Source organism: Leptopilina heterotoma, unplaced genomic scaffold (genome assembly GCF_015476425.1).
Source record: "Leptopilina heterotoma isolate Lh14 unplaced genomic scaffold, ASM1547642v1 Lhet_116, whole genome shotgun sequence".
NCBI classification, from domain to species: domain Eukaryota; kingdom Metazoa; phylum Arthropoda; class Insecta; order Hymenoptera; family Figitidae; genus Leptopilina; species Leptopilina heterotoma.
In genome coordinates this window covers 963,150-979,515 of record NW_025110835.1, presented here as the reverse complement: position 1 = coordinate 979,515, position 16,366 = coordinate 963,150, and the positions used below count along the sequence as shown (strand labels likewise).

General features: G+C 25.3%; 2 protein-coding genes across 5 annotated transcripts in view; one reads left to right on the top strand and one right to left on the bottom strand.

Moving 5' to 3' along the window:
* LOC122509448 (protein Skeletor, isoforms B/C) overlaps positions 1-10,489 on the top strand; it is a 92,066-nt gene extending 81,577 nt beyond the window's left edge. For 2 of the 3 annotated variants that reach the window (XM_043623559.1, XM_043623550.1), the window contains exons 11-17: positions 2,076-2,175; positions 3,894-4,078; positions 4,400-4,705; positions 7,348-7,513; positions 7,615-7,808; positions 7,934-8,158; positions 8,242-10,489. In XM_043623559.1, coding sequence (XP_043479494.1) covers positions 2,076-2,175; positions 3,894-4,078; positions 4,400-4,705; positions 7,348-7,513; positions 7,615-7,808; positions 7,934-8,158; positions 8,242-10,125 — 3,060 coding nt within the window. In that variant the 3' untranslated portion in view covers positions 10,126-10,489. The remainder of the gene's footprint in view (positions 1-2,075; positions 2,176-3,893; positions 4,079-4,399; positions 4,706-7,347; positions 7,514-7,614; positions 7,809-7,933; positions 8,159-8,241) is intronic. The other variant, XM_043623568.1, reaches the window with a different exon arrangement.
* A 4,105-nt stretch (positions 10,490-14,594) lies between these two features.
* LOC122509422 lies at positions 14,595-16,366 on the bottom strand. Of its 2 annotated transcripts, none has more exons than XM_043623488.1 (2): positions 16,084-16,366; positions 14,595-15,952 (listed from the first exon to the last, which is right to left on the bottom strand). In XM_043623488.1, exons 1-2 carry the CDS (start codon positions 16,173-16,175, stop codon positions 14,695-14,697), a joined length of 1,350 nt encoding a protein of 449 aa, XP_043479423.1. In that variant the 5' UTR covers positions 16,176-16,366; the 3' UTR covers positions 14,595-14,694. The 2 variants fall into 2 exon arrangements, with proteins under 2 accessions (XP_043479423.1, XP_043479433.1); XM_043623498.1 differs by having other exon boundaries at positions 16,080-16,364.

Genomic DNA, 16,366 nt, shown 5'->3' with positions numbered 1-16,366 from the left:
TATTTATTATCAAAAATTATAATAAAATTTTCATAAAAAATATATAAAATTCTTCGCAAGAATTCAATTATTTTTAATAAAATTTTATTTAAATTACACAAAATAATTCATTTTTTTTTTATTTTAATTAAATTCTTCGAAAGAATTTATTTATTATCAAAAATTTTAATAAAATTTTTCTCAGAAATTCAGTTATTTGCAGAAATAATACAATTCTTTGCAGTAATTCAATTATTTTCAATATCTACTATTTTATTAAATTTTCAATTATTTAGAACAATGTTGTCAAAATTTTCCAAAAGAAATCAATTATTTTTAATAATTTTGATAAAATTTCGTCTATATGAAATAAATTATTTACATTCTTCGGAGGAATTCAATTATTTTCAATAATATTAAAATTTTTCCTCGGAAATTCAAAAAAAAAAAAAAATTACTATATTTCTTTGCAGAAATTCAATTATTTTTATAAATACTAAAATTCTTCGTAGGATTTCAATTATTTTCAATAAAATTTTAATTGTAATCCTCGAAAAATTCATTTATTTCAAGGAATTTCATTAAAATTCGTCAAAAGAATTCAATTATTTTGAAAAATTTTGTTAAAAACTTGAAGCGAATTCAATTTTAGAAATGTTTAATTATTCTAGTTTTTTCCTTTTGTATTTAAATAATTGAATTCCAAAAAACTTTTCTAATAAGAATTGATTTAAAAATGAACTCAAATTAAAATTCTAGAAAATAATTGAATATTATAATTATTATAGTAGGAAATTTCAGATATTATTCAAAAGGTTTTTAAAATCAAAATCTTTGAAAATTTTAATTGTTGCAGAAGTTGAATATTTAAATATTGAAAAATTTTTTTTAGAAATATTTAAAAATATTAAGAATTATATTTCAAAATTAGAATTTAAAAAAATAAAAAAAAATTCGACTGGACTAATTCTTTTGTAAAAACTTTTGAACTTTAATTATTTTTCCTATTAAAAATTCGTTTCTTTGATCGGGACAAGTGAAAGTAGTATAAAATAGAATCTGGAGGACTCGGCGATTAAGAATTAAGGAACGACAGTGAGTGATAATGACTTTGACTGTGATATGTGATTAAATTTTAAAAAAGAAAAACAATTGTGATTAAATTAAGAAAGTATTTTTTTACCGATAAAATGGCTTTAAACGGAAATAAAAGTTCATGAAAATTGAAAGTATAATTAGAAATATTATTAAGGGTACGAAAAAAAAATCGAAAGAGATGGACGATTGCTTCAACGTCGATAAACAAATTAGTCTTTCCAGTGTAGGCCAGTTTTCTTGTCTTTCATTAAGAGCTTATTTACTCGTATTATTTTATTAAATTACTTGCACTCGCACACAGTATTATATTACGCTTACCATTACTAAATACAAAAAATGGTTTTTTAAATTATTTTCGTACAATTTTTTTCTGAATATATAGAAAAAATCGTTAAGCAATTAAAAAAAGAGACGAAAATGTTGAAATTAGACAAAGAAATAATAAATTAGTAAAAGAAATTTATTTTTATACCCGAAAAAATTTGTATTATTGTTAAAAAAGAGATTTTCTGTTACTCTTTCAATAAGACGTCATTATTTTCCATTAACGATTTTTTTATATTGAAGGGAAAAAATTTTACGAAATGAGTACTATTTGTCTAGTATTCTTTTTAGTAAGGGTATAATATATATTTTATAAGAATTTTTATACATTTTTTTGTACTTTTGTACTTACTGCTTTTTTATTCAATTCAAGAATATATATAAAAAGTTCCGAGTATTTTACATGAAGTGTTTTTTTTTTAATTGAAAAATTGAAAGTTGAACGACAGTCCTCGGATCGACTTTAAGGCGCAAAAAAAATTCGCTTTCGTCGATTGAAGATCGAAAAAGTTGTATTATCCGAGGCCTGGAATGACAATAAAATCCTCTTCCTTGTACACAATTTACCAATCCTTGAGAAAAAAAAAATTATTTCTAATTGAACTTTATTTATTAATATATAAAAATGTCAAAAATAGAGAAAATAAGATGATTTATTTTATTAATGATTTCAGTCGAAACTCAACTGCGAAGTTCTTGAGGACAGTCTGGCTTTTGAAGTTCGATGGGCCGTTGCTGGGGACAGTATAGTCATTCAACTTGTCGGCAAGCTGGGTAAGTTTTGGAATCTACTCTAAGAAAAGGTCGATGGGAGTTAGTTCGATTGACCTCTTGAAACTTCACGAATTCAACTTTAAACACGAACATGACATTTAGTTAATATAGTTCATTGAAATATGACCCCACAATGAGGAAATTTTATTTATTATTCATTTTTATTGTAATTCAATTGATTTAGCGCAAAATTTGTCTTCGATTATTACAGGGTTGCCACAGGTGAGGGAAATCAGGATAAAGTCAGGGATTTTTATTAAAAGTACTGGAAAAAATTAGGTTTTCAGAATTCATGAGAAAATTCTGAATTTATGTGTCTATTTTGTTTGACTCACAGGCTATGAGATTACCACGATTTCTAATACAAAATTTTCTATTTTTGCCAATAATTTCTTTATAAATAACTTAATTCTTGAAGAACAATCATAAAATTATTACCAATAAATTATTTAATGAATAATTTTACTTAAATATTTCAAAATCAATTTAATTTTAAAAGAGTTGCGTTTACAATTTTCATAATTAGATGAACTTTAAAAGGTTTTTTTGAAAAATATTAATAATTCAAATTCTTCCGAAGTTAGTTTTAATTATCTTTATAGGTAAATAATAAAATTCTTTTCTGAAATTTTATTATTTTCAAAAATTTTAATAAAATTCTTGGCAAAATTTCAATTATTTTCAAAAATTTTCCTCAATTTAATGATTTTTAATACCTATACTATTTTAATAAAATTGTCCAATAGAATTCAATTATTTAAAAAAAATTTTAATAAAATTCTACCCAAACATTTAATTATTTTCATAAATAATAAAAATTTCACAGGAATTCAATTATTTACAAGTTTTTTTTATAAATTTCTTCTCAATAATTCCATTTTTTTCATAAATAATAAAATTCTTCACAAAAATTCAATTATTTCCAAAAATAAGAAAATTTTCACAGAAATTCATTTATTTTTAATACAATTTTAATTAAATTTCTTGAACTAATTCAATTATTTTTCAAAATTTTTCATCAAAATTCAATTATTTTCTAAAATAGCAACATTTTTTCTCAGGAATTCAAATATTTAAAACTTATTTTTCAAAATTTTTAATAAAAAATTCTTCGTCATAATTCAATTATTTTAAAAAATAGCAAAATTTTTTCGCAGGAATTTAAATTTTTTAAAATTAATATGTTTCTGTCCAAAAATGCAATTATTTATAAAAGTTTTATTAAAATTCTTCAAAAAAATTCAATGATTTTAAAAAATGTTAATCAATTTCTTCTAAAGAATTTAATTTTTGAAATAGCAAAATTTTTTACTCAGGAATTCAAATATCTAAGAAAAATTAATATGTTTCTGTCCAAAAATTCAGTTATTTTCATAAATTCAAAAAAAAAAACCTTTGTTACAGTGTTGCACATGCACATCTACTTTCCAAAATAGAACGTGTTTTATAAAAGTTCTCTGCTTTCCCTCAATAAAGGAACTTCTAAATTTATATAGCTCATAATTTAATTAGAAAGGCCTTGAGAATACTCATTAAAATTGAATTGTTGCGAATCTTGACACACTTTCATCTCTCAACAACCCCCCCAAAAGATTTCGAAAAATTCACTATCGATTCGTTTCATTTATTGTAGTTTCACTTTATAATTTTATATTTATTTTAAAGTTGATTTTTGGTATATATTTTATTCAGAAATAACAAATTTTTTTTAATTTTAGAAGATGGACAGTATATGTCATTTGGTCTCTCCGGAGAAGCTGAAAAGAGTGTCATGATTGGAGGAGATGTAGTGGTTGCCTGGGTGGACAAGCAAACTCTTCAAGGATATGCAATTGATTACTTCTTGAACGCCAAATCTCAATGTTCCGGAGGACGTGGAAGTTGTCCGGACACTCGAATTCAAGTAAGAATCCCATTCAGCATAGAAGTTTTTCAATCAAACTTTTTAAATACACCAACTTTCGTTAAATTACTCTCTAAATTCAAATCAGTATAAATAAATTTCACTGCGCAAAAAAATTAGTGGTGAATTTTTCTTCTAAAATTTAAATTAAAATTTTTTTTCAACTTGGAAAAAAAAGTTTTTGTAGAACATTTTTTTGAAGACTTTTTTTGAAGACAATTTTTATAGATATTTTTTGTAAACTTTTTTTGTAACCTTTTTTTGTGAACTTGTTTTGTAGAAAGAAAATTCAATGTGATAATTATGTCATTCATGTTTTAGGATAATACAAATTCAGTGAGACTTTTGAATGCAGCGATGGTGAATGGTTATAGTATTGTGACGTATCAAAGACCCTTGAAGGCCAACGATGAATTAGATCGTCAGATTAAGACTAATGGATCTCAAGCGATCATCTGGGGAGTTGGTCCACTCAATGAGAGGAATGAGGTCAGCTTTCACAGTGATTACCTGAAAACTGATCAATTCATCGAATTTGGAAGACCACCTGTCTGGAACTGTCCCATGCCTGATCAGGAACCGTCTCGAACATACGGGGATAGTGTTGATAAAAGTCCTTCGAATCAGGTGATTTATTCAATTTTCTTTTCCGCTATGAGAAATTGAATACAGTATTCGCACTCATTTACTATAATCTACTATAATAATTACTACTTTCTTTACGACTGGACACTATTTGAATACTTTTTTTTTACTTTTGTGTTGCTAAAAAATATTCAGGGTTGCAACAAAAATTAATTTTCTTTTTCCCTGACTTTTTCCTGATTTCCAGACAAAATTTTCACTTTTTCCCTGAACCAAAAGAATATTCTGATTCACTCTCAAAATGATTAGATACTCAGAAAAATGTTCTATTACATTTATTTACGAATTTCTGTAATTGAAAATTATTCAAAAACATCAATAGTTTTATTTAAAATAAATATTTAATAATTATTATTTTTCCATAGGAATTAAGAGATTAAAAAAATTCTTTAAACCTTTTAGATATTCAATAACTTTTAAGAATATTATTATAAAACATGAAGATGGCGATCACTCATGTTTTACAATAATTTAAATTTCTATAAAATCTTTCAAAAAGAAAAAATTAAATTAATTACAAAACTTTTAATAAAATCCTTCGCAAGAATTCAATTATTTTTAATACAATTTTAAGTAAATTCTTCGAAAAATGTAATTAATTTCAAAAAATTTATTAAAATTCTTCGAAAGAAAATAAATGAACAATTATCAATTATTTTTAATTTTTTATCCGAAATTTATTTTTAAAACCATTTTTATTAGAAAATTCTACAAGAATTCAATTATTTAAATTACAAAAATTAAAAAATTGTTGAAAAAATGAATGTTTCTCAAAATTGAATTCTCATAAAGAATTTTATCAACAAATTTTTAAATAATCGAATTTTAATAAAATTTTTAAGAAGAATTACATTTTTCGAGGAATCCGGTTAAAATTGTATTAAAAATAATTGAAATTCTATGATGAGTTTTATTATTCATGAAAATAATTGAATTTTGGAGAAGAATTTAATTATTTTTAAAGATAATTGAAATTTTGACTAGAATTTTTAAAAATTTTTGAACAAAATTGAATTTTTGCAAACATTTGTAACTTCTTTAAAATACAATTTTTAAAATTGTTTTTAACTAAAATTCTTCTATAAATCCAAGATTTTTAATAATTAATTAAATATATATTAACAAATAAAATAATACTAATTATGAATCATGCAAATTAAATTTTTTCCAGTACTTTAATAAAAAGTCCCTGACTTTTCCCTAATTTCCCTGACCTCTGGCAACCCTGATATTTTCTTCTTTTTTCGCCGAGAATTTGCACTACTTTAAACTCGCTAATAGTTGAAGTAAATAAATTAGTATTTATTTTCTTCAAAATAATTATAAATTCAGGAATTTTTGTAAATTTTTTTAATTTTAAATCTAAAATAGTTTATACTTGCATAGAAATTTATTAACATTTTTGAAAAAAATTCAATTGTTTACAAGAAAATGTGACGAACAAAATTTTTTAATTTTTCGAAGAATTTAATTAAAATTGTATTTTTGTACACTTCTATATTATTTATCAAAATTTTTAAAAATAATTAAATTTTCAAAAATTTTAAAACATTTTTTTTCTGGAATTCAATTATTTTCACAAATAATCAAATTCTTTGCTGAAATTCAATTACTTTAAATATTTTCAATTTTATCAACTTTTCTAGAAACAATTCAATTATTTAGAAAAATTTTGACAAAATTTTCCAAAAGAAATCAATATTATTTTTAATAATATTGATAAAATTTGTTTATATGAATTCAATTACTTTCAATACAATTATAATTAAATTTTTTTAAAAAATTCAACTATTTTTAAAATTTTTAACAAAAAATTTTTTAAAAAATTTAATTATATTTAAAAATATTAAAAATTTTCCTCAGAAATTTAAATAATTAAAAAATTTCTTAGCAAAAATTCAATTATTTTCATAAATATTAAAATTATTCGAAGGACTGAAATTATTTTCAATACAATTTTAATTGCACTTTTCAAAATAATTCAATTATTTCTTAAAATTTTATTAAATTCTTGGAAAGAATTCTTCAATTATTTTTAAAAATTTTAATCAAATTCTTTATAAAAATTCAATTTTATAAATTTTTAAGTATTTAAATTGCTATATTTGAATTATTTGATTTCTATAAAATTGTAATAATATTAAAATATTTTTTTGAAATAATGATTAATTATTTTCCTAAAAATATTATTAAGGTTTTAAATAATTTTATTTATAAATTCTAAAAAATAATATTGAATTTTAAAAAATTACTTTTATAATTTTTAGAAATAGTAGATAAATAAATGACAATAAATTATATTTGAATTTTAGAAAAATTATGTAAAAATTGAAATAATACCAGAATAAGGAAAGAAGTTAATATCATTTCTGGAAATCAGTTTTTTTAGTCGTCAAATTTAATTTTTCGATAGCTACTTTTTTACTTCTTTTTAGTTTTAAAGCTACTTTTTTTTATTAATTATCGAGTGCAAAGTTTGTGAATACTAGAAAAACTTAACTTGAAATACTTGTAAATACTAATTTTAAAAGAAAAATATTTTGAAAAACTTGAAAATGTTTTCGCATTTTGAAAGTGGATTTTATTCTTTGGACTAAGGAATGTTCTTGAAATTTGTTATTCAGGAACTTACGGCAGTCACGAGGATACGACAGCCAGCAACTCCAGCTCCAGCACCTAAAACAGACGCTTGGGTGATTCCCGACATTCAATGCAACGAACCGGAAGACGGAGTCTTCTACGCTCAAATGGGACCCACAGGCGGAAAACACGGATATCCAGCAATCACTGGTATGTGATTTCGAATTTTTTGAATTCTTCTAAATTATTTTGTAATTTAGTAGGTACTGAACTATGTTAGTAATTTATCATTACTTTTCTTTGACCTAAAGGACACGTTGGATGGGGAATATCCTGGTACATTAATGGACTTTTAATTCCCGTGATTCATGTAGTGAGAGGTAAAAAATACAATTTTGTGGTAGAAGGAGGTGATGATGCAGATATTCCCGCTCGCTATCATCCATTCTACATCACTGATGATCCAGTCGGTGGTTATCTGCACAAAACTCCAGAAGAAAGAGCGGTAAATATTGTCTAGAATTTTCATTTAATTCATTGGTAAAAAAAAATTACACTGAACTTAAAAATGAAGTTCATTTGGGTTATTTTCTGGATCAGTACGACTTTTATTTTGTGTGTGTTTTTTAGAAAGTGAAAATCTTCGCCGGAGTTCGTCGACAAAGGGGAACCGTCAGGCCAACTGGAGTAGGTCGATTCTGTAATTGGGTTCCAGATCAGAATTCACCACTAGCCGATGATTTCGCGTCATTTGGCGCCTATCAACGAATTTTGTCCCTTATTTGCGATCCAGGCGAACCGGGAATTGTGCAATGGACTCCCGACGAAAATACACCCGACACTGTCTATTATCAGGTTTATAATCTTAAAAATATATTCTTTAAAACATTTTATTTTTGAATGAACTTTTTGTTAATGGAATGATGGTGAAATTTTAGTGCTTCACTCATCGCTATCTGGGTTGGAAGATCCAAGTGCACGACTCTTGCGATTTGAATCAAGCGGGCGCGGCGAGCGAGATTCGGGAAACATACGCAGAACTGGAAGCGGAGCCGGAAATGGAGGGCGATCTCAAGGGTGGAGCCAGTATTCGTGTCTCGAGCAAGGTAACACCAGCGCCAGAATTCTTCAAAGAACATCAAGAATACGGTCAAGCGTATGGTCATCGTCATTTCTCGCATCATTCAGCGACTAACCCGAGCAATTTAGGTTCACACATAAAGCAACTAACCCGTACGCATGTGCCCTATGATCATCATCGTGATACTTACGAGCGCTTGCAGTTACCATCATATACGAATCTAAAATCAACGTTCAATCCTTCCAGTGCGATGAATATGCCCCATTCCAAAGACATTCGCATTCACACACTCGCTTATCCCCGTCTCAAAGAAGAATCATCATTCCCCACCCCTCATCAATCTCCCATCGAGCCAATAATTCCTCCCGTTTTCTCTCACTCCCCCCATCCAATCATGGAACCCGAACAAGAGGTTCTCTCCTCTAACCAACAATCTAAACTCATTCCAGATTCAAAACCCGGCACATTCATGAGCTTTGGACCCGTGAAATATTCCTATCCCCTTCAGGAAGCACCGCCGCAGACCATTCTTTTCACCAGAACACCACAACACATCTTCCATCAACCACCGAGACCGCAACTGATGATCCTACGTAGAGCACCTCAACCCCGTCGACCAATGCCATCGCCAATGATCACAATGAACAATCCAATGATGTCCAGGCCGCCCGTATTTATCGAGAGGAAAAAATCCGTCTACCGTACTCCCATCGTGAAATCCCAACAACCCCCCCATCAGGTAACCAAATTAATAAAAATCGACAACAAACAGCAACGCGCGAAATTAGAACCAAAAGTCTCTGAAATCGAACCATCAGAAACAATTTCTCATCTAGCCCCCATGAAACCAGCAAGAAATACCGGTTTCAATCCCGACTCAATAGTCATCGAAGGTGGTTTCAAACCAATTCTAAAAAGCATCGAATCAATCCAAGATCGTGAAATCCCCCAATTTCGCTCTGTGGACAATTTCGAACCAATGTTCATTCCCACGGCCCTTGATCGTGACGGTAAAAAAAACAAAAAGAAAACACAAAATTACCCAAAAGTACGACTCGATGATCTCGATGACATGGAAATGGCCGCCGATCGATTAGACTCATACTATTTACCATCGAATTCAAAAAATGACGAGACTGTCATTACTTTTGATGGTAAACGAGTGAAGGACTCCAGTCTTGCGCGATCAATTCCCAAGAGTGTTGAACGTCCCAAAAAGAAATCTGATCTACTCACTCGAACACCACAATTTGGACGTTTTAGAGGTGATTTACCGCCGATTATTTCTCCTGATGTGCGAAATGATGAATTGGAACGTAGACGAATCACGTCGAAGGAGATTTCAGTGCCGGAATTAACATCAATAACTCACAATAATCATCGAGCGGGCAATACAAAATTGACATTGATTGAGAGAGCAAAGAGATCGGCAGCGCATGAGGAGAGAAATAATTCGAGTCATGGTGTCAATCATGATCGCAATGGACATACGTATGATCATACTGGTTATGTGCAAGATCATGAGGAATACATTCATCACAGTGAATTTGAGCATAATCATAGTAATCACGATCACAGTAATCATGATCATAGCAATCATGATCATAATAATCATTCGGATCACGATAAACATAGTCATGATCATAATGATGGAGGTTTGACCTTGGCCAGCACTGGACAAGTGATTATTGCCAATATTGAATATATTGTTTTAACAGCCATTTTATATTATATCATTTGATGATTCAAGTTTAAATTTCATCAAAAAAAAAAAAAAAATAAGAAAATTTGATGATTTCTTTAACTTTGAGAATTTGAGGATTCAATTTGAGATGATTCAGTGAAATTTATCAAGTTTTTCTTTGTAGAAACTTTCTTGATACTTTGACTATTATGTCTTCCAAGGATCAAAAGCCAAAATAGCCGGGACTGTCGAGATCATTGTTGAGCCTATTGGCAAAAATCATTTTTTAAATTTTTATTTCTTTACTTTACAAGATGTATTTTTTTATTTTATAATATATTTTTATATTATATATCATTAGGGTTGCCACAAGTCAAGGAAATCGGCGAAAATAAAATCAGAGGAAATTTTATCAAAATAACTGGAAAAAATATCAAATTTCTAGATTTACTAATTAAATATTTATTGAAAAAATTATTTAAGTTTTAAATAATTTTAAATTCAAATTTTTTAAAGAATTATGTTTCTAAGAAACTTTGAATGAAGTTTTTTAAAATTTATTTCCAATAATTAAATTCTAGAATAACCTTCTAAAAATTATCAATTATAATTAACTTAGAAAAATTTTAGTTAAAACTGTTGCAATTTTCAAAAATAATTAAACTTCAATAAATTACCATTCTTGAAAATTTTAATTTGTATAAAGAAATAAATAATAAATTAATAATTAAATGTTTATTTAAAAAACTAATTTCAATTTTAAAGAATTGTATTGCAAATTAAAAAAATTAGGTTTCTGGAAAAATTAATTAAATTGTTTTAAAACTTGAATTTTTAATAAAATTTGATTAAAGAACTATAAAATTAATGAAAATTTTGGAAAATTGAATTAAAAATAATTAAATTTATTAAAAAATTTAATTAGATTTTAAATAATTCAATTTACAAAACATTTTAATCTACACTGAAAAAAAATTTAATTGATTCAAATAACCGATTAATTGACTATTATCAATTAAATATTTAATTGAATCAAATAATATTTATTGGAGTCAATTAAATAGTATTTGCTTTAAATACTGAAATGGTTGGCTCAAATACCATTTAATTGACTCCACTAAATATTATTTGATTCAAATAAATATTTAATTGATAATAGTCAATTAATCGGTTATTTGAATCAATCCAATGTTTTCTCAGTGTATAAACATTAGTAAATAATTGAATTTTAAAAAAGAGTCACACTTAAATAAATTAATACGTTTGTTAGTAAGCATTAAAGTATAAAATAAAAAAAATTAAATTATTTTAATTTCTAAAGAATTGCAATTAAAATTTTTATTGATTACTCAATTTAAAAAAAATTTTAATTTAAAATTATTTTAAAAAATTAAAATTTCAGAAAATGTTATTCAAAATTCTGAAAAAATAAGGGTTCTTAGCAATTTTAATTTAATTTTAAAAATACATACTTGAATATTTATGAAAAAAACATTATATAAAATCATCAAATTAATGAAAATTTTGTAAGTCAATTAAAAATAATGATTATTTTCAAATGTAAAATTATTACATTCCTTAAAGAATTTCATTATAGAAGCATAAAAAAGTCTTAAAAACATTTAAAGCAAATAAGATTTTTTTAAAAACTATTGCAATTTTTAAATATTAATTGATTTTCAGAAGGTTTTAATTAAACTAGAATTTTTGAAATTTCAATTGCTGAGAAGAAATTATTGATTAAAATTATATTAAAAACTCTGAAAAAATTATGTTTCTTAGAAAATTTAATTCAATCTTTCAAACAATTTTACTACAGAATGAACAAATTTATAACGATTTTGTGAAATTAAATTAAAAATAATTTAATTTGTTAGAGAATTTTATTACATATTTAATCTAATGATCTAGTTAATTTTAGAAAGATTTAAATTAAATTTTTTTTCTAATTTGAATTTCCGAAAAAGTTAATTTGAAATTCTGAAAAATTATTGTTTTACAATTTTCAATTCTATTTTTAAAAGATAATTGAATCTTCTCAATTTATCTTTTTGTTTATAAATATAAGCAAAAAATTGAAAATTGTTTTAAATTCTATTAAGAATAACTGGATATTTTAGGAATTTTATTGAAATTTTTATAAATTTTTAAAAATAATTGAAGAAAGATAACCACAATTTCTTTTTTAAATAGATAGACAACCTTAAAGTTTTGAAACAAAATTGTTGCTTCTAAAAATTATCTTTTTTTCATAATTGAACTCCTTTTGAATTTTTTTTTTAAGAGGAGTCAGGGAAAAAGTTAAAATTTTTGTCTAGAAATTAAGAGAAAATCAGGGAAAAACAAAATAAAATTTTCGTGACAATCCTAATAATATTTTATATTTTATATAATATTTTATATTTTTGATATTCTAGTTTTCTCATTTTTATTTTTTGTTTTGTTTTGTAATTTTGTACTAAGTTTACATCGTTTATTTTTAATATTTATAATTAATTTACGTTTCTTTATTTTTTAATCCATTTGTTTAATTATAGTATTTTTTTAGTTTTTCTTTTCTTTTTTTATTTATTACTTTATGGATTTTATCGTTCTTGTACGTATTTTATAGATGCATTTGAACTTCGGTGAATCAAATTTCATAACTTTAAAACGCTCAACTTAAAACTTTAAAAGAAGTTTTTACTTTTATCGAAGTTCGACTGTATTCACATTTTTCGTATAAACCAGAATTTCTTTGGTAATAACTTTTTTTTTGTTGAATTTAAAAAATGATTTTCGCAAGTAGTATTAAAAATCGATAAAAATAGAGGAAAATTATTTTTATATAGTTTGCCTCTAGAAATAAAATAAGAATAATGATTTCCTTCCAAGGAGGATTAGAAAAGAAAATCTCCTGCATTTTTCCAAAGTATTTGGCAATTTATCTTCTCTTATCTTCCACTAAACTCATATTTATCCTTTTACCCCTTCAATATATTTACAATAGACTCTTTTTTTAATAATATGAAAATAGGAAAAAAAAACATTGAACGATGCGCTACACCTTAGCCTGCTGAATTTTTTTTTATACATCATAATGTTCAACACTCGTATAAATCTTAAAGAAAAGATTTAAGAACTGCCTTATTTATCAATCGTAGAATTTAAGTTATATTAGTTTTTTAGACAATCGACAAAAGAAAAAAAATTCTTGGTGCCCATGGGCAACAATTGCTCACTAGAAAAAAAAATATACAGTTGCTCACTCAACGCCGTGAGGTATTTTTACGTCATTAAAATAAATAGAATCACGTACAAAATAGTTCATGAAACTGAAAATTACAATGTTTAATTTTTTTATATTTATATTTTTTTTATTTTTATGTTTACAAAACAGCAGTTTGTTTTTTTCCATCACATATTTTTCTATTCTATATCGAAAAAATAATCATTTTCTTTGAAATAGAATAATTGAAAATTATTCCTCGGATCTTTTTATTATTCCTTTTTAATTGCTAACGTTTATATAATTAATATTTCTCATTTATAAAAGAAAAAAGTTTGGAATTAGTGAAAAATATGAAATAAAGGGAAAAAATTATTTTACTGATAAACTTTGCAATTTTCAGTTTCATTGTATTCTTTAAATGCGAATCAGTCAAAATTTGGACGAATTTAAATCATCGTAGACTTTTTAATACAAATCAATTTGTTGATTTTAAACATTTGTTATTTTAATATTAAAATTTGATTTATGATTGTAATTTTCAGTTTAATTAGGTTAATTATTGTTAACAAATTTTGTACTACGTAAATGAAACACATACAAATTATTTATTTGATAGATTGATTATTTAATACATACTCCGATTATATTGAATTAATTTAAAATTTAAATTAATTATTTATTTTATTATCAATTTAATAATTAATTTAATTAATAAAATATTAAATTGTCCACAGATTAAAAATTTGAGTTCAGAGTTTTGATAGTTAGCTTAAAATTTACATTATAAAAATGAGTCACGGATTTAAATTCGTTAAAAATTTTGGCAAATTTAGATTTAAAGAATGAACTTTTATTTTTAAGACGTAGTTCTGTAACGAAAAATTGTTAAGTTTGCAGAAGCACGTGTACATAGGTATAATGTATTGTTAATAAACGAGAAACAAAAACATTTTTTATTATTTTCATCCAAATGTCATTGAAAATGTGCGTCTATTTAATTAATTTTGAAAATTTAAAGAAAAAATACCAGATAAATAATAATACACTAAATTTAATTAATTAAATCAATTAATTTAATTACCGTATGATTACTCGATAATTAAATTAATTGTACTGTTAAAATACCGCCGAGTGATAAATTTAATTATTATTAAATTTAATCAACGTAAAAAGTAAAAAAAATTGAAGAAAAAAGCTAAATTCGTTATACACTGATAATTAAAATTGTGATTTTTTTTATAAACGATAAAGATTTTAATTCTGAAAAATATGGGAATTAAAATATTTATTCATCATTTCAGGTAAAATAATAACTATTCGTAATTTTGTTTAACGATTTTTAATTTTTATCACAAGCAAAAATAAAAATTATATAACATTATAGAATTGTTAAACAATGAGAATCCATTGAGGATTTAATCCCATTGTTGATAAATTAATTCCACCTCGTTTTGATCGGCATCACAATCTATCATTTTATCGCAATCATCATTTTTTGTTATTTTCAGTTTAGAAACAACTCTCGATGGATCGTCTAAATTCTCGTTTGTTTTGGGAGTGAAAAATTTATGTATGTTCCAATTACGATGATTGATTTGTAAAGTTGTTGGGTAAGTGAAAATTTGATTAATTGGAGTGAATATTACAGCTTCAGTGGTTGTTACACGATAATTTTGTTTACCATCGACAGGTGGTCTTGTAATTAAATAACCACGATTTCTACAGTATTTACATTTTCGAGAAACTGGAGAATAAATATTACAAATTATATTTTTTAAATCCAACCATATTTGTGGAAAATTTTCATATTGAATACAGTTGTGAGTTCTTTTTCGTTGGTTTTTGTATTTTTCATTTACAGATCGTTTGGAATTTCTCTTCTCTTTTTTAGGTGATTGATTCTGAAGTTTTTCGTTGTCCTTTTTTTCTAATTTGACAATTTTTTTTGGTAGATCTTTCGATGTTGGTGTTGGAGTCAAGCTTTTTGAAATTTTATCACCATTTTTTGAATTTGTGATATTTGTTAAATTTTTAGATAATTGAACTTTTTGACTAGGACGTGAAGGTGTAACACTTTTGTTAATTTTCTGTGTTACTGTCTTCGATTTTTGAGTTATTTTTTGAGTCACACTTTTTGATATTTCCATTTTTTTAGCCACGCCTTTAGATGTGGCATTTTTTGGAGTTGCAGTTTTTAAGGATGTACTTTTTTCAGTAACTTTTTGAGTCGCACTTTTCGTAGTTTTTTGAGGCACACTTTTTGAAGTTACAATTTTTTGATTCGCATTCTTTGTTGTTACAATTTTTTGTGTCGTATTTTTTGTTGTAACAATTTTTGGAGTCGTATTTTTTGATACTGTAGATTTTGGTGTTCTGCTATTAATAATTGTAGTTCTATTCGTTGTTTTTGTGTTGATTTTTTTTGGAGTTGTAGAAACGACGATTGGAGATTTCGTTGTCGATGGAATGCAATATGTCGAATGATAACTGTAAACTTTCAACGATTTCGATGTTTGATAAATTTGATCAAAATCTTCCGATTCAACGGTTATTTCAACGATGTCTTTATCTCTCCACGAACGATTCACAATTGCAGATCTGGAACTTCCCACGATTTTCATGATTGTTGTGAAATCATCGGCAGCAGGTATGAGAACAAATGTGTACCTCAATCTGTAAAAAGAAACAAGTTTTGATGAAGTCAAAAATTTAAAATCAAATTTCATACTTTTTTCCCCTCATATTCGGGTTTTTAGTAAAATAAAATTTATTATTTTAAGAAAAAAAGAGATTAAAATACTTGCGCTGATTTTTTGCACTTTGAGACGTTGCTGCACACGACTACATTATGATTAATGAAAAAGAATGTAATTAGAAATATTTCTGCAACTCGCATATTGAATTCTTACTATCAGATTCAATGAAAAATCATAAAATTCATATCAGCCAGTTATGGGCACTAAAAATGGCAATAAATTCCAAAGTCATGGCACCATTTGCGATATCACAAAATTCTTCGTAAGACTTAATCTTATCTATAAATAAGAAAATGATTATACAATATATTGTTTAATAAAAATCTAAATC